The sequence below is a fragment of the Hyla sarda genome, chromosome 10 (genome assembly GCF_029499605.1).
Source record: "Hyla sarda isolate aHylSar1 chromosome 10, aHylSar1.hap1, whole genome shotgun sequence".
Taxonomy (NCBI): domain Eukaryota; kingdom Metazoa; phylum Chordata; class Amphibia; order Anura; family Hylidae; genus Hyla; species Hyla sarda.
The window spans coordinates 30433765-30447502 of record NC_079198.1 but is presented as its reverse complement, the minus strand read 5'-3'; the positions used below and the strand labels follow the sequence as shown (position 1 = coordinate 30447502).

Here is a 13738-nt window from a genome sequence, read left to right as displayed (position 1 = left end):
GAAGCATTTCAGCAGGCATCCACTTCCGATCTCTGCCTGGCGGGCGGCAGGGACCGGAAAACGCCAGGATGTATGAGTACATGCCTGGTCCTTAAAGCCCAGGGTGGCGGGACGTACTCATACGTGCCTGGTCCTTAAGGGGTTAAATAGACCTAATTTTTTTCCACCGGAGTACCCCTTTAAGCCAGCATTGGAAAGGCATAAGGCTATCCCCCATAAAAGAAAGGGCCAGGAACTACTCATAGTATTCAGGATATTGGGCAGACTAAATGGGCCAAATGGTTCTTATCTGCCGACATATTCTATGTTTCCATGGTTTCTTTTAAGCCAACTTTTGTAGGGTTCTTTCCCTAATAAATTTGGAATTGCAAGCAAGGATGCCATGGTCTGTGGATATAGTTTTGTATACTTTAGACTGTTTGTGCTTGGTGCATTACTGGTCTGCTCATACAGCTTTCTACTCATTACACATTTCCAACAGAAGGTGTACTCGGCACTACGTGTAGTGAATAATAGTGTTGCTCGCGAATATTCGCAATTCGAATATTATTCGCGAATATCGCATATTCGCGAATTCAAGAATTTCGCGAATATAGCGCTATATATTCGTAATTACGAATATTCGTATTTTTTTTTTTTTTTTTCTCTTCACAGTACACATCACAGTGATCACCCCTCTCTGCTTCCAGCTTGTGTGGTGTAAAGAAGGCTGTAATACTACTGTGTGAGACTGGGGTGCAAAAATTCGCATATGCGAAAATTAGCATATGCTAATTTTCGCATATGCGATTTTTCGCGTATGCTAATTTTGTATATGCTAATTTTCGTATGTTAATTTTCGCATACACTAAATTTCGCATATGCGAAAATAAAACGAGAATATAACGAATATGCGAATATTCGCGAATATGTGACGAATATTCGTCCATATATTCGCGAATTCGAATATGGCCTATGCCGCTCAACACTAGTGAATAATAGGACTGATCAAAATGATTCCCGGTTTGCAGTGAACAGCTCCCTGGAAGCTGGATAGGTCTGTACAGGTGCTGACTTGTGAATGACGAAGAGACAGAGCATGTAGTATACAATAGAAGAACAGAGCACTCAACCAGAATTGCTAGTGGTAGCTTCTTTATTGTTCGTTAGAACATGCGGTATACAGCGTGCAGGGAGGCAGGTGGTGAGGACGCGGGGGTATCGTCTGGCGACGGGCCATTATCGCACCGAAGCGCTTCGTCAGGCCAGGTCAGTCTGACGAAGCGCATCGGCATGATAACGGCCTGTCGCCAGATGATACCCCCGCGTCCTCACCACCTGCCTCCCTGCACGATGTATACCGCATATTCTAACGAACAATAAAGAAGCTACCACTAGCAAGTCTGGGTGAGTGCTCAGTTCTTCTATTGTATGTCTACTCATTACGATTTGAACAAAGACGGCGAAAGAAAACATCAAATCCTCCACTTATAGGATGATGAAAGTCATTTAAGCACAGACAAGGTAAGGACAAGAAAGTCTAAGTTTTTATCATTTACAGGTTGATCTGGTTTTGTCCTTTTTATTAGTAGTGTTGAGCGGCATAGGCCATATTCGAATTCGCGAATATTCGCGAATATATGGACGAATATTCATCATATTCGCAAATATTCGCATATTCGTAATATTCTCGTTTTATTTTCGCATATGCGAATATTTGCGTGTGCGAAAATTAACATATGCGAAAATTTGCATATACAAAAATTAGCATAAGCGAAAATTTGCACACCAGTCTCACACAGTAGTATTAGAGCCTTCTTACACCACATAAGCTGGAAGCAGAGAGGGATGATCACTGTGATGTGTACTGTGAAAAAAAACAAAAAAACAAATATTCGTAATTACGAATATATAGCGCTATATTTGCGAATATTCGCAAATTCGCGAATATGCGATATTCGCGAATAAAATTCGAATTGCAAATATTCGCGAGCAACACTATTTATTAGACAGAACACAAGGGCTAATACTTCTATCCTGGCATTGTATTCATTTTTGTATCCTTTTTGTCTGTCAAGTTTTTTACTTTGTTACTTTTGTTCATTTGTGCTTTTTAGGCATATGAGTTTATATACAATGGTTTCACCAAACACTTGACTAGGGCATATTATAGCTGCTGTAACCTACCTCCCACCAACCCCATTGTCCCCATAACAACACCTTACCTTAAACACGACAGACACAATGTTGGTGGTAACAAGGCCACAGCAGCCCCTTTATTAAATAACACAATTAAAACGTTGTAATGCAACTATAGTATGAACATCATACATAAACATTGTATAAACATCCTTAAACATAATTTAACATAAGTTAACATGCCCCTAATACATGAGGAGGAGGACCTGAAGGCACTGTTACCGAGCCCAAACTAGAATGGGGCCTCCCTTACTCCTAGCCGTGAGCACCTGCACAGGAGCACCGTTTTTTGTGAGGTCCCCCGACCATCCTGGGACCCATGTCCCCTTGAAGAATTTCTCCATTGGGCTGGGAACCGCTCCCAGCCCACCTCCACACTGTATCCCATCACCTCCATGCCATCCACATGTACCTCCAGGTCTCTCTCCTGCCACCGCCACAACGGCGACAAGTGACACCTCACTAGTAGTGTTGCTCGCGAATATTCGCAATTCGAATATTATTCGCGAATATCGCATATTCGCGAATTTCGCGAATATAGCTCTATATATACGTAATTACGACTATTCGTTTTTTTTTTGTTTTTTTTTCTTCACAGTACACATCACAGTGATCACCCCTATCTGCTTCCAGCTTGTGTGGTGTAAACAAGGCTCTAATACTACTGTGTGAGACTGGCGTGCGAAAATTCGCATATGCGAAAATTAGCATATACGAATTTTCGCATATACGAATTTTCGCATATACGAATTTTGTATCTGCTAATTTTCACATCTGTAAATTTTCGCATACGCGAATGTTCGCATATGCGAAAATAAAACGAGGATATAACGAATATGCGAATATTCGCGAATATATGACGAATATTTGTCCATATATTCGCGAATATTCGCGAATTCGAATATGGCCTATGCCGCTCAACACTACTCACTAGTCACCGTTCCTCCACAAACTAAGGGCTCTTTCCACTACCTCTCGAATCTCCAAAATCCATAGATCCATTCCCAAAACATTGAGGTGGACCCCATCCTCAGCCATGAACTCCAAAGGGCCCCCCTCCAATTCCCGATGTCGCACCACCAGTCCCCCATTCCGGGCCACGAATTTGCTAACAACTTTATTAACCTTAATCCGAGCCCTATTTAAGGCCACCACCGAACGAGCCTGCCTCCACTTGCGCCTAGCCACCATCTCGGACCACACAATAATCAGGCCAGGAAAGGACGACCACAACCTGAACAAGTCCATCTTGATGTCCCTGATCAGATCGCGCGATCTCCGCACACCCAAATCATTCCCACCCAGGTGTATAACCAGGACATCGGGGGCCCTATCTAAATGGACAAAGAACTGAACCCTGGCCAACAGCTCCGCCCACCTCATTCCCCCCTTTCCCAACCAATGCACCTGTCCTGCCGAACTCTCCAAGCCCAACTGGCGGCTCGCCGGGCGAACACCGGCCCTCACCCCACCCCTCACCACATATGAGTGGCCGACAATCCAAATCAGTCCCGGGCCGGCACCTGAAAGACAAAAGCAACAAGAACAAACTACCAACCGCACTCCCAAAACACACAGCACTCACACCAAATGAGGACGAACATACAGTTGAAACCTCTCCGACTCCCACCTCCCGATCTGCCGAATGACGTCAGGCCCCAAGCCCCACCGAGACGCCTCGGTGGCCGCCCCGATGCGGAATGAATGAGAGCTATACTCCCTCGCACCGCAACCTACCATCTCCAAACATTTCCGAAAAACCCCAACAAATTGAAAACGCGACAAGAACCCCCCGTCCGCATGCACCAATAGAGGACCCACAACCCCTGTCCGAACTTCCAAAAATGCGGCATAACAAAAAACCGGACACATATCCGAGCCCCGCAAAGCCGCCAAACACACAGTCGCCCCACGACCCACCTGATCCGTTTTAGAACGGCGCAAAAAACATCGCAACACCCCATCAGCCAGACTAACATCGGAAAAAAGTAAACCCCCAACACGCCGCTTACTAGGCGCCACCAGTTCCAAAATACGAAACGCCCCAAAAAACGCAAACGCCAGCCGAAACAAGCGACACTCATAATCCGAAAAACATATCTCCCCCAACGCCACCCCAAACTGACACAAAAGCGGAAAAGTCACTGGGCGCCTCACATCCCTGGACACCGCCCCTTTGCGAAACCCTCTCAACGCCTGTCGCACCAAAAACGACTTAGAAACATCCGGCAAACCCCGAACTTTAAACCAAAATGCCAAGGCCGACATTCGTCGACCAACTCCCGCCGGAGACACCCCTTCGCAAAACGCCCTACCAACATAAAAACAACAAGGCCGCCTCCCATTCAGCGGGGGCGCCCGCGATTGACAACTGCCTCACCAGCTTCTCCCAGTCTGACCACCAGCGCCGATAAGACGACCAAGTGGCCTGGCACACTGAGCGGCCGACCAAAGCAAGCGCCACCTCTAAACCAGACGCCACAGCCATTCCGGACACGGAAGGCCGGTCACCTCTGCCTCCAGCGCCAATTCCCGGAAACGGTCCCACTGTGGACGAGAGAGAGCGTCAGCCACCGCATTATCCACCCCCGGTACATGCAACGCCACCACCTGTGAATTAAGTTCCAACACCCTTAACACCAAATGCCGCAGCAACGTAACCACGGGCGGAGAACTCGCCGTCTGGTTGTTAATGGCCAAGACCACCCCCATGTTATCACAATGGAAACACACCTTCCGATTGCGAAACATCTCACCCCACACAAACACCGCCACCACAATCGGGAACAGCTCCAGGAATGCAAGATTTTTCGTCAACTCCGCCTCCTGCCACTCACCCGGCCATTGCCCCACGCACCACTGACCCTGAAGAAAAGCCCCAAACCCGCATCGGTATACAAGTCCAAATCCACACTCGACACCGGCTTCCCCATCACCACCGAACGGCCATTATACCGACTCAAAAAATACTGCCACACCCCCAGGTCCGCCCGCAACCCAGCCGACAGCCGCACATAGTGGTTAGGCCGTGAGACACCCGCCGTAGCCGCAGCGAGACGCCTTCTCCATTTCCCGCAGCAAAATCGCACATACCCTAGACCCAGCCGGGCCCAAAAAAAGGAAGTCATCCAGGTAATGTAGAACCGACTCCAAACCCGACTCACTCCGCACCACCCACTCCAAAAAGGAACTAAACTGCTCGAAAAACGCACAGGAAACAGAGCAGCCCATAGGTAAACACAAATCCACAAAAAAACGACCCCCCAAACAGCACTCCAACAACGCAAAGCTGTCCGGGTGTACCGGCAAAAGACGAAACGCCGCCTCAATATCCGTCTTAGCCAACAACGCCCCCCTGCCGTACTTCCGGACCCACACCAGCGCCGCATCAAACGAGGTGTAAGACACAGCGCAAAGCGCCGGGTCAATGCCATCATTCACCGACCCCCCAACCGGATGGGAGAGGTGATGAATAAGGCGAAACTTGTTGGGTTCTTTCTTAGGGACCAAACCCAATGGGGAGACCCGCAAGCCCAATAACGGAGGCGACTCAAACGGTCCAGCCATCCGACCCAACGACACCTCCTTCAACAACTTTTCCTCAACTAAATCCGCGCGGGCCAACGCCGAAACCAGATTCCGAACTGCCCCATTACCTGACCACATCCCCTCGAAGGGGATACGAAAACCCTCCATAAACCCAGACCGCAAAAATTCCGCCGCAACCCTATTTGGGTACCTGGCGAGGAAAGGTGCCATCCTTCCCACCTGCACCAGGGTCGCCCCTCTTCGCGTCAACCTCTCCCAGTTTCCCTTTTCCCCGCCGGAAACAGCGCGACAGCCCGTGTCCTCCCACGCCGCAGCCCGAACATTCATGTTTAAATCGGCACTCAGCGCCGAACTTGCAATTCCCTTCATTGAATTGCCAACACACTCCTTTTCCGGCCCCCGCCGACCGCCCAGACCCAGAACCAGCCCCCCCTGCGCCGTCCCGAAAGGACTGCAAGCCACCCCCCCCCACGCGGAGCGGCCATCAGCCGCATCCACAGCCCAATATCTTTATGGTCCCACCGCAGGTCAGAACGCACCGCCATACGCTGACGAAATTGTTCGTCGTACCGAAGCCACGCCGAACCCCCGTACACCCTGTACGCCTCCCCCACCGCATCCATATAACAAAAGAGACCGGAGCAATGCTCCGGCGACTTTTCCCCCACCACACAGGCCAAAATTGCGAAGGCCTGAAGCCAATTTGAGAACGTCCGCGGTATCAGCCGATACCGCCGACGCTCCTCCTCCTCCACCTTCTCCAACCGTTTCGACTCATCCGGACGCACTCTATCCAGGTTAAATTTTTCGAGCGGGAGTAGCGAAAAAATATCCACGTACTCCCGCTTCCAAATTTTTTCCATCACTTCGGCCCTGAGGTGTGCGCCTAAGGGGCCCTCAAAGCACACATAAACCTCCCCCCTAGCCGCATCCGCCAAACGAACCCCCCCACCGGACCCCGAAGCCGCCGCCACCACCGGGGTAGTCCCCACCTGCTGAACCCCCGCGCCACCCCCAGAAGCCACCCCCAGCGCCACCCCCGGAGCCACCTGCCCCCCAGATCCCTCAGCTGCGCCCCACACAGGTAACGGCGACCCACCCACGTACAACCCGCTACCCCGCAACAAAGCATGCAACCCATCAACAAAAAACTGCAATCCCCCCAACCCAACCGCCCCCAACCCCAAACCCGCCGAACTGGAGACATTGGTGTACTCACCGGACCTCACCGGCACCGAACCAGCGGCCGTAGCTCCAGCTGCAGGACGACTCTGGATCTCCTGGACTTGACTCACGGCGACAACAGGAGGAGGAGCCAGGGGAACCCTGCCCGCGTGGATAGCAGCATCACCGGACGAATCTCCACCAGCAGCAACTTCAGCACCCTCGGGCCTCCGGACCCCGCTACCACCCGCGTCTGCTACAACCCCGAAGGGGAGCAGGGGATTGGCCAGCGGATCCAGGGGAAGAACCGGCACCTCTGCCAGCAGCAGGTCGTCGTCGCTGACATCACTAGGGGCGGGGCTGATCTCCTCACCTCCACACACTGCAGCCCCCCCCGCCGCAGCAGCAGCCGGACGCACTCCTGGAGCCCGCCAACCTCCTCCCAAGGAAGGGGCCGCAGGCGCACGATGAACTTCGGCCTGTGTCACCACCAGGCCAGCCGAGGCCCGCCCCTCCGGCTGAGGGGCGGGGTCAGTCAGGGCACGCGCCGACCTCCGTCCTCTGGCCTGCTCCCTCGCCACCGGAACCTCCGGGGAGCAGGCCGCCGATCCACGCTCCCTCCGACGAGCCCGGGGCGCACCGCCAGCACGCCCCGCATTCCGCCCTGCCGCACCGGCAAGCGCGGCAGGCGCACCCTCAGGCCGCACACCACTGGCCTCCCCGGCCCTCCCGCCAGCGGCAGCGGCCGAAAGGCTCACCCGCCGTCGCCGCGCAGAAGGAGAGGCGTCAGGGGACAAGCGCGCAGGCGGACGAGAGCGCCGGCCGCTAGACCGGGACCCGGGCTCCGCCACCGGCAGCACCATTGGAGCAGCGTAAGCGGGGAACTGCTCAGCAAACCACTGGGGCCCACGGAGCAGCGCCTCCTCTCTCACCCTCCGCAGAATCTCCTCCATCACTGTTCCAGGTAGGGAGCACCGTCGACCGTACACTTTCCTTCCTGCGTCCCGACTGACCCCAACTTCCTATTCCTTCCCTATATCCCCCTTCTTAACTCCTCCCTTTCCTCTAACAGCTTCCCGCTCAACTCCATTTAACCCTATCACTGCTGCATAATTCCCCTGTCATGTGCCCCTCCAGTCCTATTCTATCCCTTCCAGGGCATTCTTTATTTCAAAAGATATTTTACATATTATTCAGCTGCCGGTAATGTTGACCACAACTGGAGTTCCCAGGCTTATACATCATACTTGTATGTGACTGGTCTACTGTACAAAATATTTACTCTTACCTAATGTATGAAAACCTTCCATCAGTTTGTAAGCACTTGTGTAAACCCTAGTGTCTCACTATAAGTATTATTTTGGGCTTGGATTATATGCAGTGTTTGTCATCCATATGTAAATGTTATTCTCTGATTATAGAGCGTTGCAGAAGTCATTGTGTTAGGTTAATAAAGCATAGTAATAAATAGTTATTATGCACGTCATGCATGGTACACAATATTATCAGTACATCAATTACTCAAACAGAAACGTGTGGCTGATGTTACTGAGGCAACAAACAAACACATTTCGATCTCATCTTATTGTTTTTCAATTATGCAGGGAATTTCTGGTTGCACAATTAATTATAGCTGCTATAAGTCATTATGGAGGTGGCATCCACACAGAGAACTCCTCTTAAAGGGGTACTCCGGTGAAAACCTTTTTTCTTTTAAATCAACTGGTGGCAGAAAGTTAAACATATTTGTAAGTTACTTCTATTAAAATATCTTAATCCTTCCTGTACTTATTAGCTGCTGAATACTACAGAGGAAATTATTTTCTTTTTGGAATGCTCTCTGATGACATCACAAGCACAGTTCTCTCTGCTGACGTTATTATAATAATAATAACGCTTTATTTATTGTTGTCCTTAGTGGGATTTGAACACAAGTTCCAAGCACTGAAAGGCAGCAGTGCTAACCACTGAGCCACCATGCTGCCTTAGCATACATCTGATATGCACGGTTGCTAAAATGGACAGAGATGTCAGCAGAGAGCACTGCGATTGTGATGTCAACAGTGTTCCAAAAAGAAAGGAATTTCCTCTGTAGCATTCAGCAGCTAATAAGTACTGGAAGGATTAAGATTGTTTAATAGACGTAATTTACAAATATGTTTAACTTTCTGCCACCAGTTGATTTAAAAGAAAAAAAGGTTTTCACCGCAGTACCCCTTTAACTAAGAAATGTGCAAATTAATCTGTTCACTTCTTGTTTGTCTACATGTCAGAGGTAACTGTGTGAAATACATAATTTTTTTTTTTACAATGGGATCCTTAGGGCAAAAGTTTCCCACTCTATGCCTATTCACAGGATTACGTTGTAACCTTCTGTCAGAGGAATACGTCAGAAGATACACCCATTGTATATGTCCCATGTGGGCTCAAAGTGAAATGTGAATAGAACCTAAGGTGAATAATGGGGTTAGAATCCTACATTATCTTCATAACAGTTTATTCCTCCAGCCCTATATTATAAAGGTAATTTGTTATGGATTAAAGGGGTTCTCCGGTGGAATTTTTTTAATCAACTTCTATTAAAAACTACTTCTATTTAAAAATCTTAATCATTCCAGTACTTATCAGCTGCTGTATAACACAAAGAAAGTTCATTTCTTTTTTCATTCATTTTCTCTCTGTCCACAGTGCTCTCTGCTGACACCTCAGTTAATGTCAGGAACTGTCCAGAGCAGGATAGGTCTGCTATGGGGATTTGCTCCTACTCTGGACAGTTCCTGACATGGACAGAGGTGCCAGCAGAGAGCACTGTGGTCAGACAGAAAGAAAAAGAAAAAAAAAAAAAGAACTTCCTTTGGAGCATACAGCAGCTGATAAGTACTGGAAAGATTAAGATTTTTTAATAGAAGTAATTTACAAATCTGTTTAACTTTCTGGCACCAGTTGATTTAAAAAAAAAAAAAGTCCCCCCCCCCCCCAGAGTAGCCATTTAACCCCTTAAGGACTCAGCCCATTTTGGTCTTAAGGACTCAGACAATTTAATTTTTACGTTTTCATTTTTTCCTCCTCGCCTTCTAAAAATCATAACTCTTTTATATTTTCATCCACAGACTAGTATGAGGGCTTGTTTTTTGCGCGACCAGTTGTCCTTTGTAATGACATAACTCATATCATAAAATGTATGGCGCAACCAAAAAACACTATTTCTGTGGGGAAATTAAAACGAAAAACGCAATTTTGCTAATTTTGGAAGGTTTTATTTTCACGCCGTACAATTTATGGAAAAAATTACATGTGTTCTTTATTCTGAGGGTCAATAAGATTAAAATTATACCCATTATTACATACTTTTATATTATTGTTGCGCTTAAAAAAAATCACAAACTTTTTAACCAAATTAGTACGTTCATAATCCCTTTATTTTGATGACCTCTAACTTTTTTCTTTTTCCGTATAAGTGGCGGTATGGGGGCTCATTTTTTGCGCCATGATCTGTACTTTTTTTTGATACTACATTTGCATATAAAAAACTTTTAATAAATTTTTTATAATTTTTTTTAATAAAATGTATTAAAAAAGTAGGAATTTTTTATTCTTTTTTTCGTTCACGCCGTTCACCGTACGGGATCATTAACATTTTATTTTAATAGTTCGGACATTTACGCACGCGACGATACCAAATATGTCTATAAAAAAATTTTTTTACGCTTTTTGGGGGTAAAATAGGAAAAAACGGACGTTTTACTTTTTTATTGGGGGAGGGGATTTTTCACTTTTTTTTACTTTTACTTTTACATTTTTTTACATTTTTTTTTACAGTTGAATAGTCCCCATAGGGGACTATTCATAGCAATACCATGATTGCTAATACTGATCTGTTCTATGTATAGGACATAGAACAGATCAGTATTATCGGTCATCTCCTGCTCTGGTCTGCTCGATCACAGACCAGAGCAGGAGACGCCGGGAGCCGCACGGAGGAAGGAGAGGGGACCTCCGTGCGGCGTTATGAATGATCGGATCCCCGCAGCAGCGCTGCGGGCGATCCGATCGTTCATTTAAATTGCGAACTGCCGCAGATGCCGGGATCTGTATTGATCCCGGCACCTGAGGGGTTAATGGCGGATGCCCGCGAGATCGCGGGCGTCGGCCATTGCCGGCGGGTCCCTGGCTGCGATCAGCAGCCGGGATCAGCCGCGCATGACACAGGCATCGCTCCGATGCCCGCGGTTATGCTTAGGACGTAAATGTACGTCCTGGTGCGTTAAGTACCACCTCACCAGGACGTACATTTACGTCCTGCGTCCTTAAGGGGTTAGGAAAACATCTTCCAGAAATAGACCCCGGCTTGCCTGTTATCAAGAGTGCACCTAGCCTTTCAGCCAGGTGTTGCCATCTATCCCCCTGTAAATACTGATGCTCACCACTAGTCACCATTTAATACTGGCAACCACCGCATATCACCCCTCAAATACTGACTGTTGTATTTCTATTTTGTTTCATACCAATGTCACATCAGTGTTTATCTTATTTTCTTCTCCAGAAGCCTAATATCTACTTGTGAGAAGCCAGATGACGTTATAGACTTCACAAATTACAGTGAAGACTCAATCTTTCAGCCAATGATCCGAAGAGAAGAAGAGCTGACCTACTATGATGCCGACCTTGTCCCTTGGGCCTCCCAAGATGACCAGTTAGCCTTTGTAGACTTTCCAAAGAAAGCTGAATTGAACGAGAGAGCTAAGAGAAGTGATTTTCAAATGTTCAATGCCGATATAGATGATCGCCTGCAGGAAGACAATCTCCATTTTGATGCTCACGTAGAAGAACCAGGTGATCCAAGCGAAACGGATTTCCAAGAGCTTAAACAACTTGCTAGTGAAATGGGGCAATATTTTGGGCCTGGCTTTTACTAATAAGATCTTTATTAACTTATGATTAGAGATGCACCAATACAATTTTTGTAAAATTGAGTACAAGTACTGATAATATTTCAAGTACTCACTAATATTTATTACAAATACTTTTCCTGCTCCAGTCTGGACTGCTCACCCCATCACTCCCTGTCACGTAGCTGTCACATCTCTCTGTCCTCCCTTCTGTCTGCTGCCTGGTCCCTTGACACTGGACTTCCAATAATGGAAGAGAAGTCCAGGGAGATGGCTTCTTAAAATGATTAAACACCTTAACATGTCAATTTGTTTTCTTTTTAAATTAGTGATTGTGGTGCAGATGATGGGCAGCAGGTATCAGACATTTGCACAAGTACAAATGCAAATGTTCAGTATTGCCACCGATACTGGTAGTCGTAGTCTTGCCGCATCCTTACTTGTTATTTTGTAAAATTTTTGTTTATATTTTACATGTGCTATAATTTGCTTTTTCATACAGCCAAAATAAAATGGTTGCATTACATGGGAAAATAAAAAATAGTGTTAAAATGACACTTCATCAAAAAGTTACTAGAGTGTTGTTTTCTTACAGGCACCAATATTCAAGTTAGACCTTTTTTAGTATGTTTTCTGATTTTGGCATTTCTGATGTTTTTGGTTTTCCCCACAATAAGTTGTTATTACTGTAGATTCTTACAGTAATGTTTCAGAAGAAATTAAACATTAAACCCTGACTGACATCTGCCATATATGTGTATCGGTGGGTTGCCATAGGCACAGGAAAGGAGGCAGGGCAGTATACCCTTTAGGACTACTGATGTGGATTAAAAGGGGTACTCTGGTGGAACATTTTTTTTTTTTTTTTTTTTTATCAACTGTTGCCAGAAAGTTAAACAGATTTGTAAACTACTTCTATTAAAACTTCTTAATCCTTCCTGTACTTCTTAGCGGGTGTATAATACAGAGGAAATTCTTTCTCTGCTGACACCTCTGTCCCTTTTAGGAACTGTCCAGAGCAGCATATGTTTGCTATGGGGATTTTCTCCTACTCTGGACAATTCTTGACATGGACAGAGGTGTCAGCAGGGAGCACGGTGGTCATAACAGAACAGAAATCCAAAAAGAAAAGAATTTCCTCTGTAGTATACAGCTGCTAATAAGTACTGGAATGGTTAAGAATTTTTAATATAAGTAATTTACAAATCTGTTAAACTTTCTGGCACCAGTTGATTTAAAAAAAAAAAAAAAGAAGTTTTCCACCGGAGTACCCCTTTAAGGTATGGGGTATTGGTAACTCTAAACTAGAATGCTATACTTCTATATGCATATTAAAGGGTACCTCTCATCAAATAAACTTTTGATATATTCTAGATTAATGAATGTTGAATAACTTTCCAATAGTATGTTAATGAAAAATATGCTTCTTTCTATTGTATTTTTCCCGATCAGTCCTGTCAGCAAGCATTTCAGACTCATGCTGGAGTCCTAAATACTCAGAGCTGCCAGCCTGCTTTGTTCACAGCCAAACAGGCTGTGAACAAAGCAGGTTGGCAGCTCTGAGTTTTCTCCTTTGTGAACAAAGCAGACTGGCAGCTCGTAGTGTTTAGGACTCCAGCATGAGTCTGAAATGCTTGCTGCCAGGACTGGAAGGGAGACCCCTAGTGGTCATTTCTTCAAAGTGGAAAATTAAATAGAAATAAGCATATTTTTTAATAACATGCAATTGTAAAGTTATTATGCATACATTAATCTATAATATATCAAAAAAATTTGATGAGAGGTACCCTTTAAAGGGAACCTGTCACCTGTGTAATGCTGCACGGGCAGCATGAAACTACAGGCAGCATGAAATAGGTGCAGGGAGCAGGGTCTTGGAGCACTATCATAGGAGGAGAATTATCAAAACCTGTGCAGAGGAAAAGTTGCCCTTAGCAACCAGTCACATTGCCTCTTTA

At 46.4% G+C, this 13738-nt stretch overlaps 1 protein-coding gene across 2 annotated transcripts in view; it reads left to right on the top strand.

Annotated features, from left to right (window-relative positions):
- Nucleotides 1-12353, top strand: part of LOC130293400 (dickkopf-related protein 3-like) — a 68951-nt gene extending 56598 nt beyond the window's left edge. For both annotated transcript variants that reach the window (XM_056542037.1, XM_056542038.1), the window contains one exon: nt 11435-12353. In XM_056542037.1, coding sequence (XP_056398012.1) covers nt 11435-11807 — 373 coding nt within the window. In that variant the 3' untranslated portion in view covers nt 11808-12353. The remainder of the gene's footprint in view (nt 1-11434) is intronic.
- Nucleotides 12354-13738: the final 1385 nt, after the last annotated feature.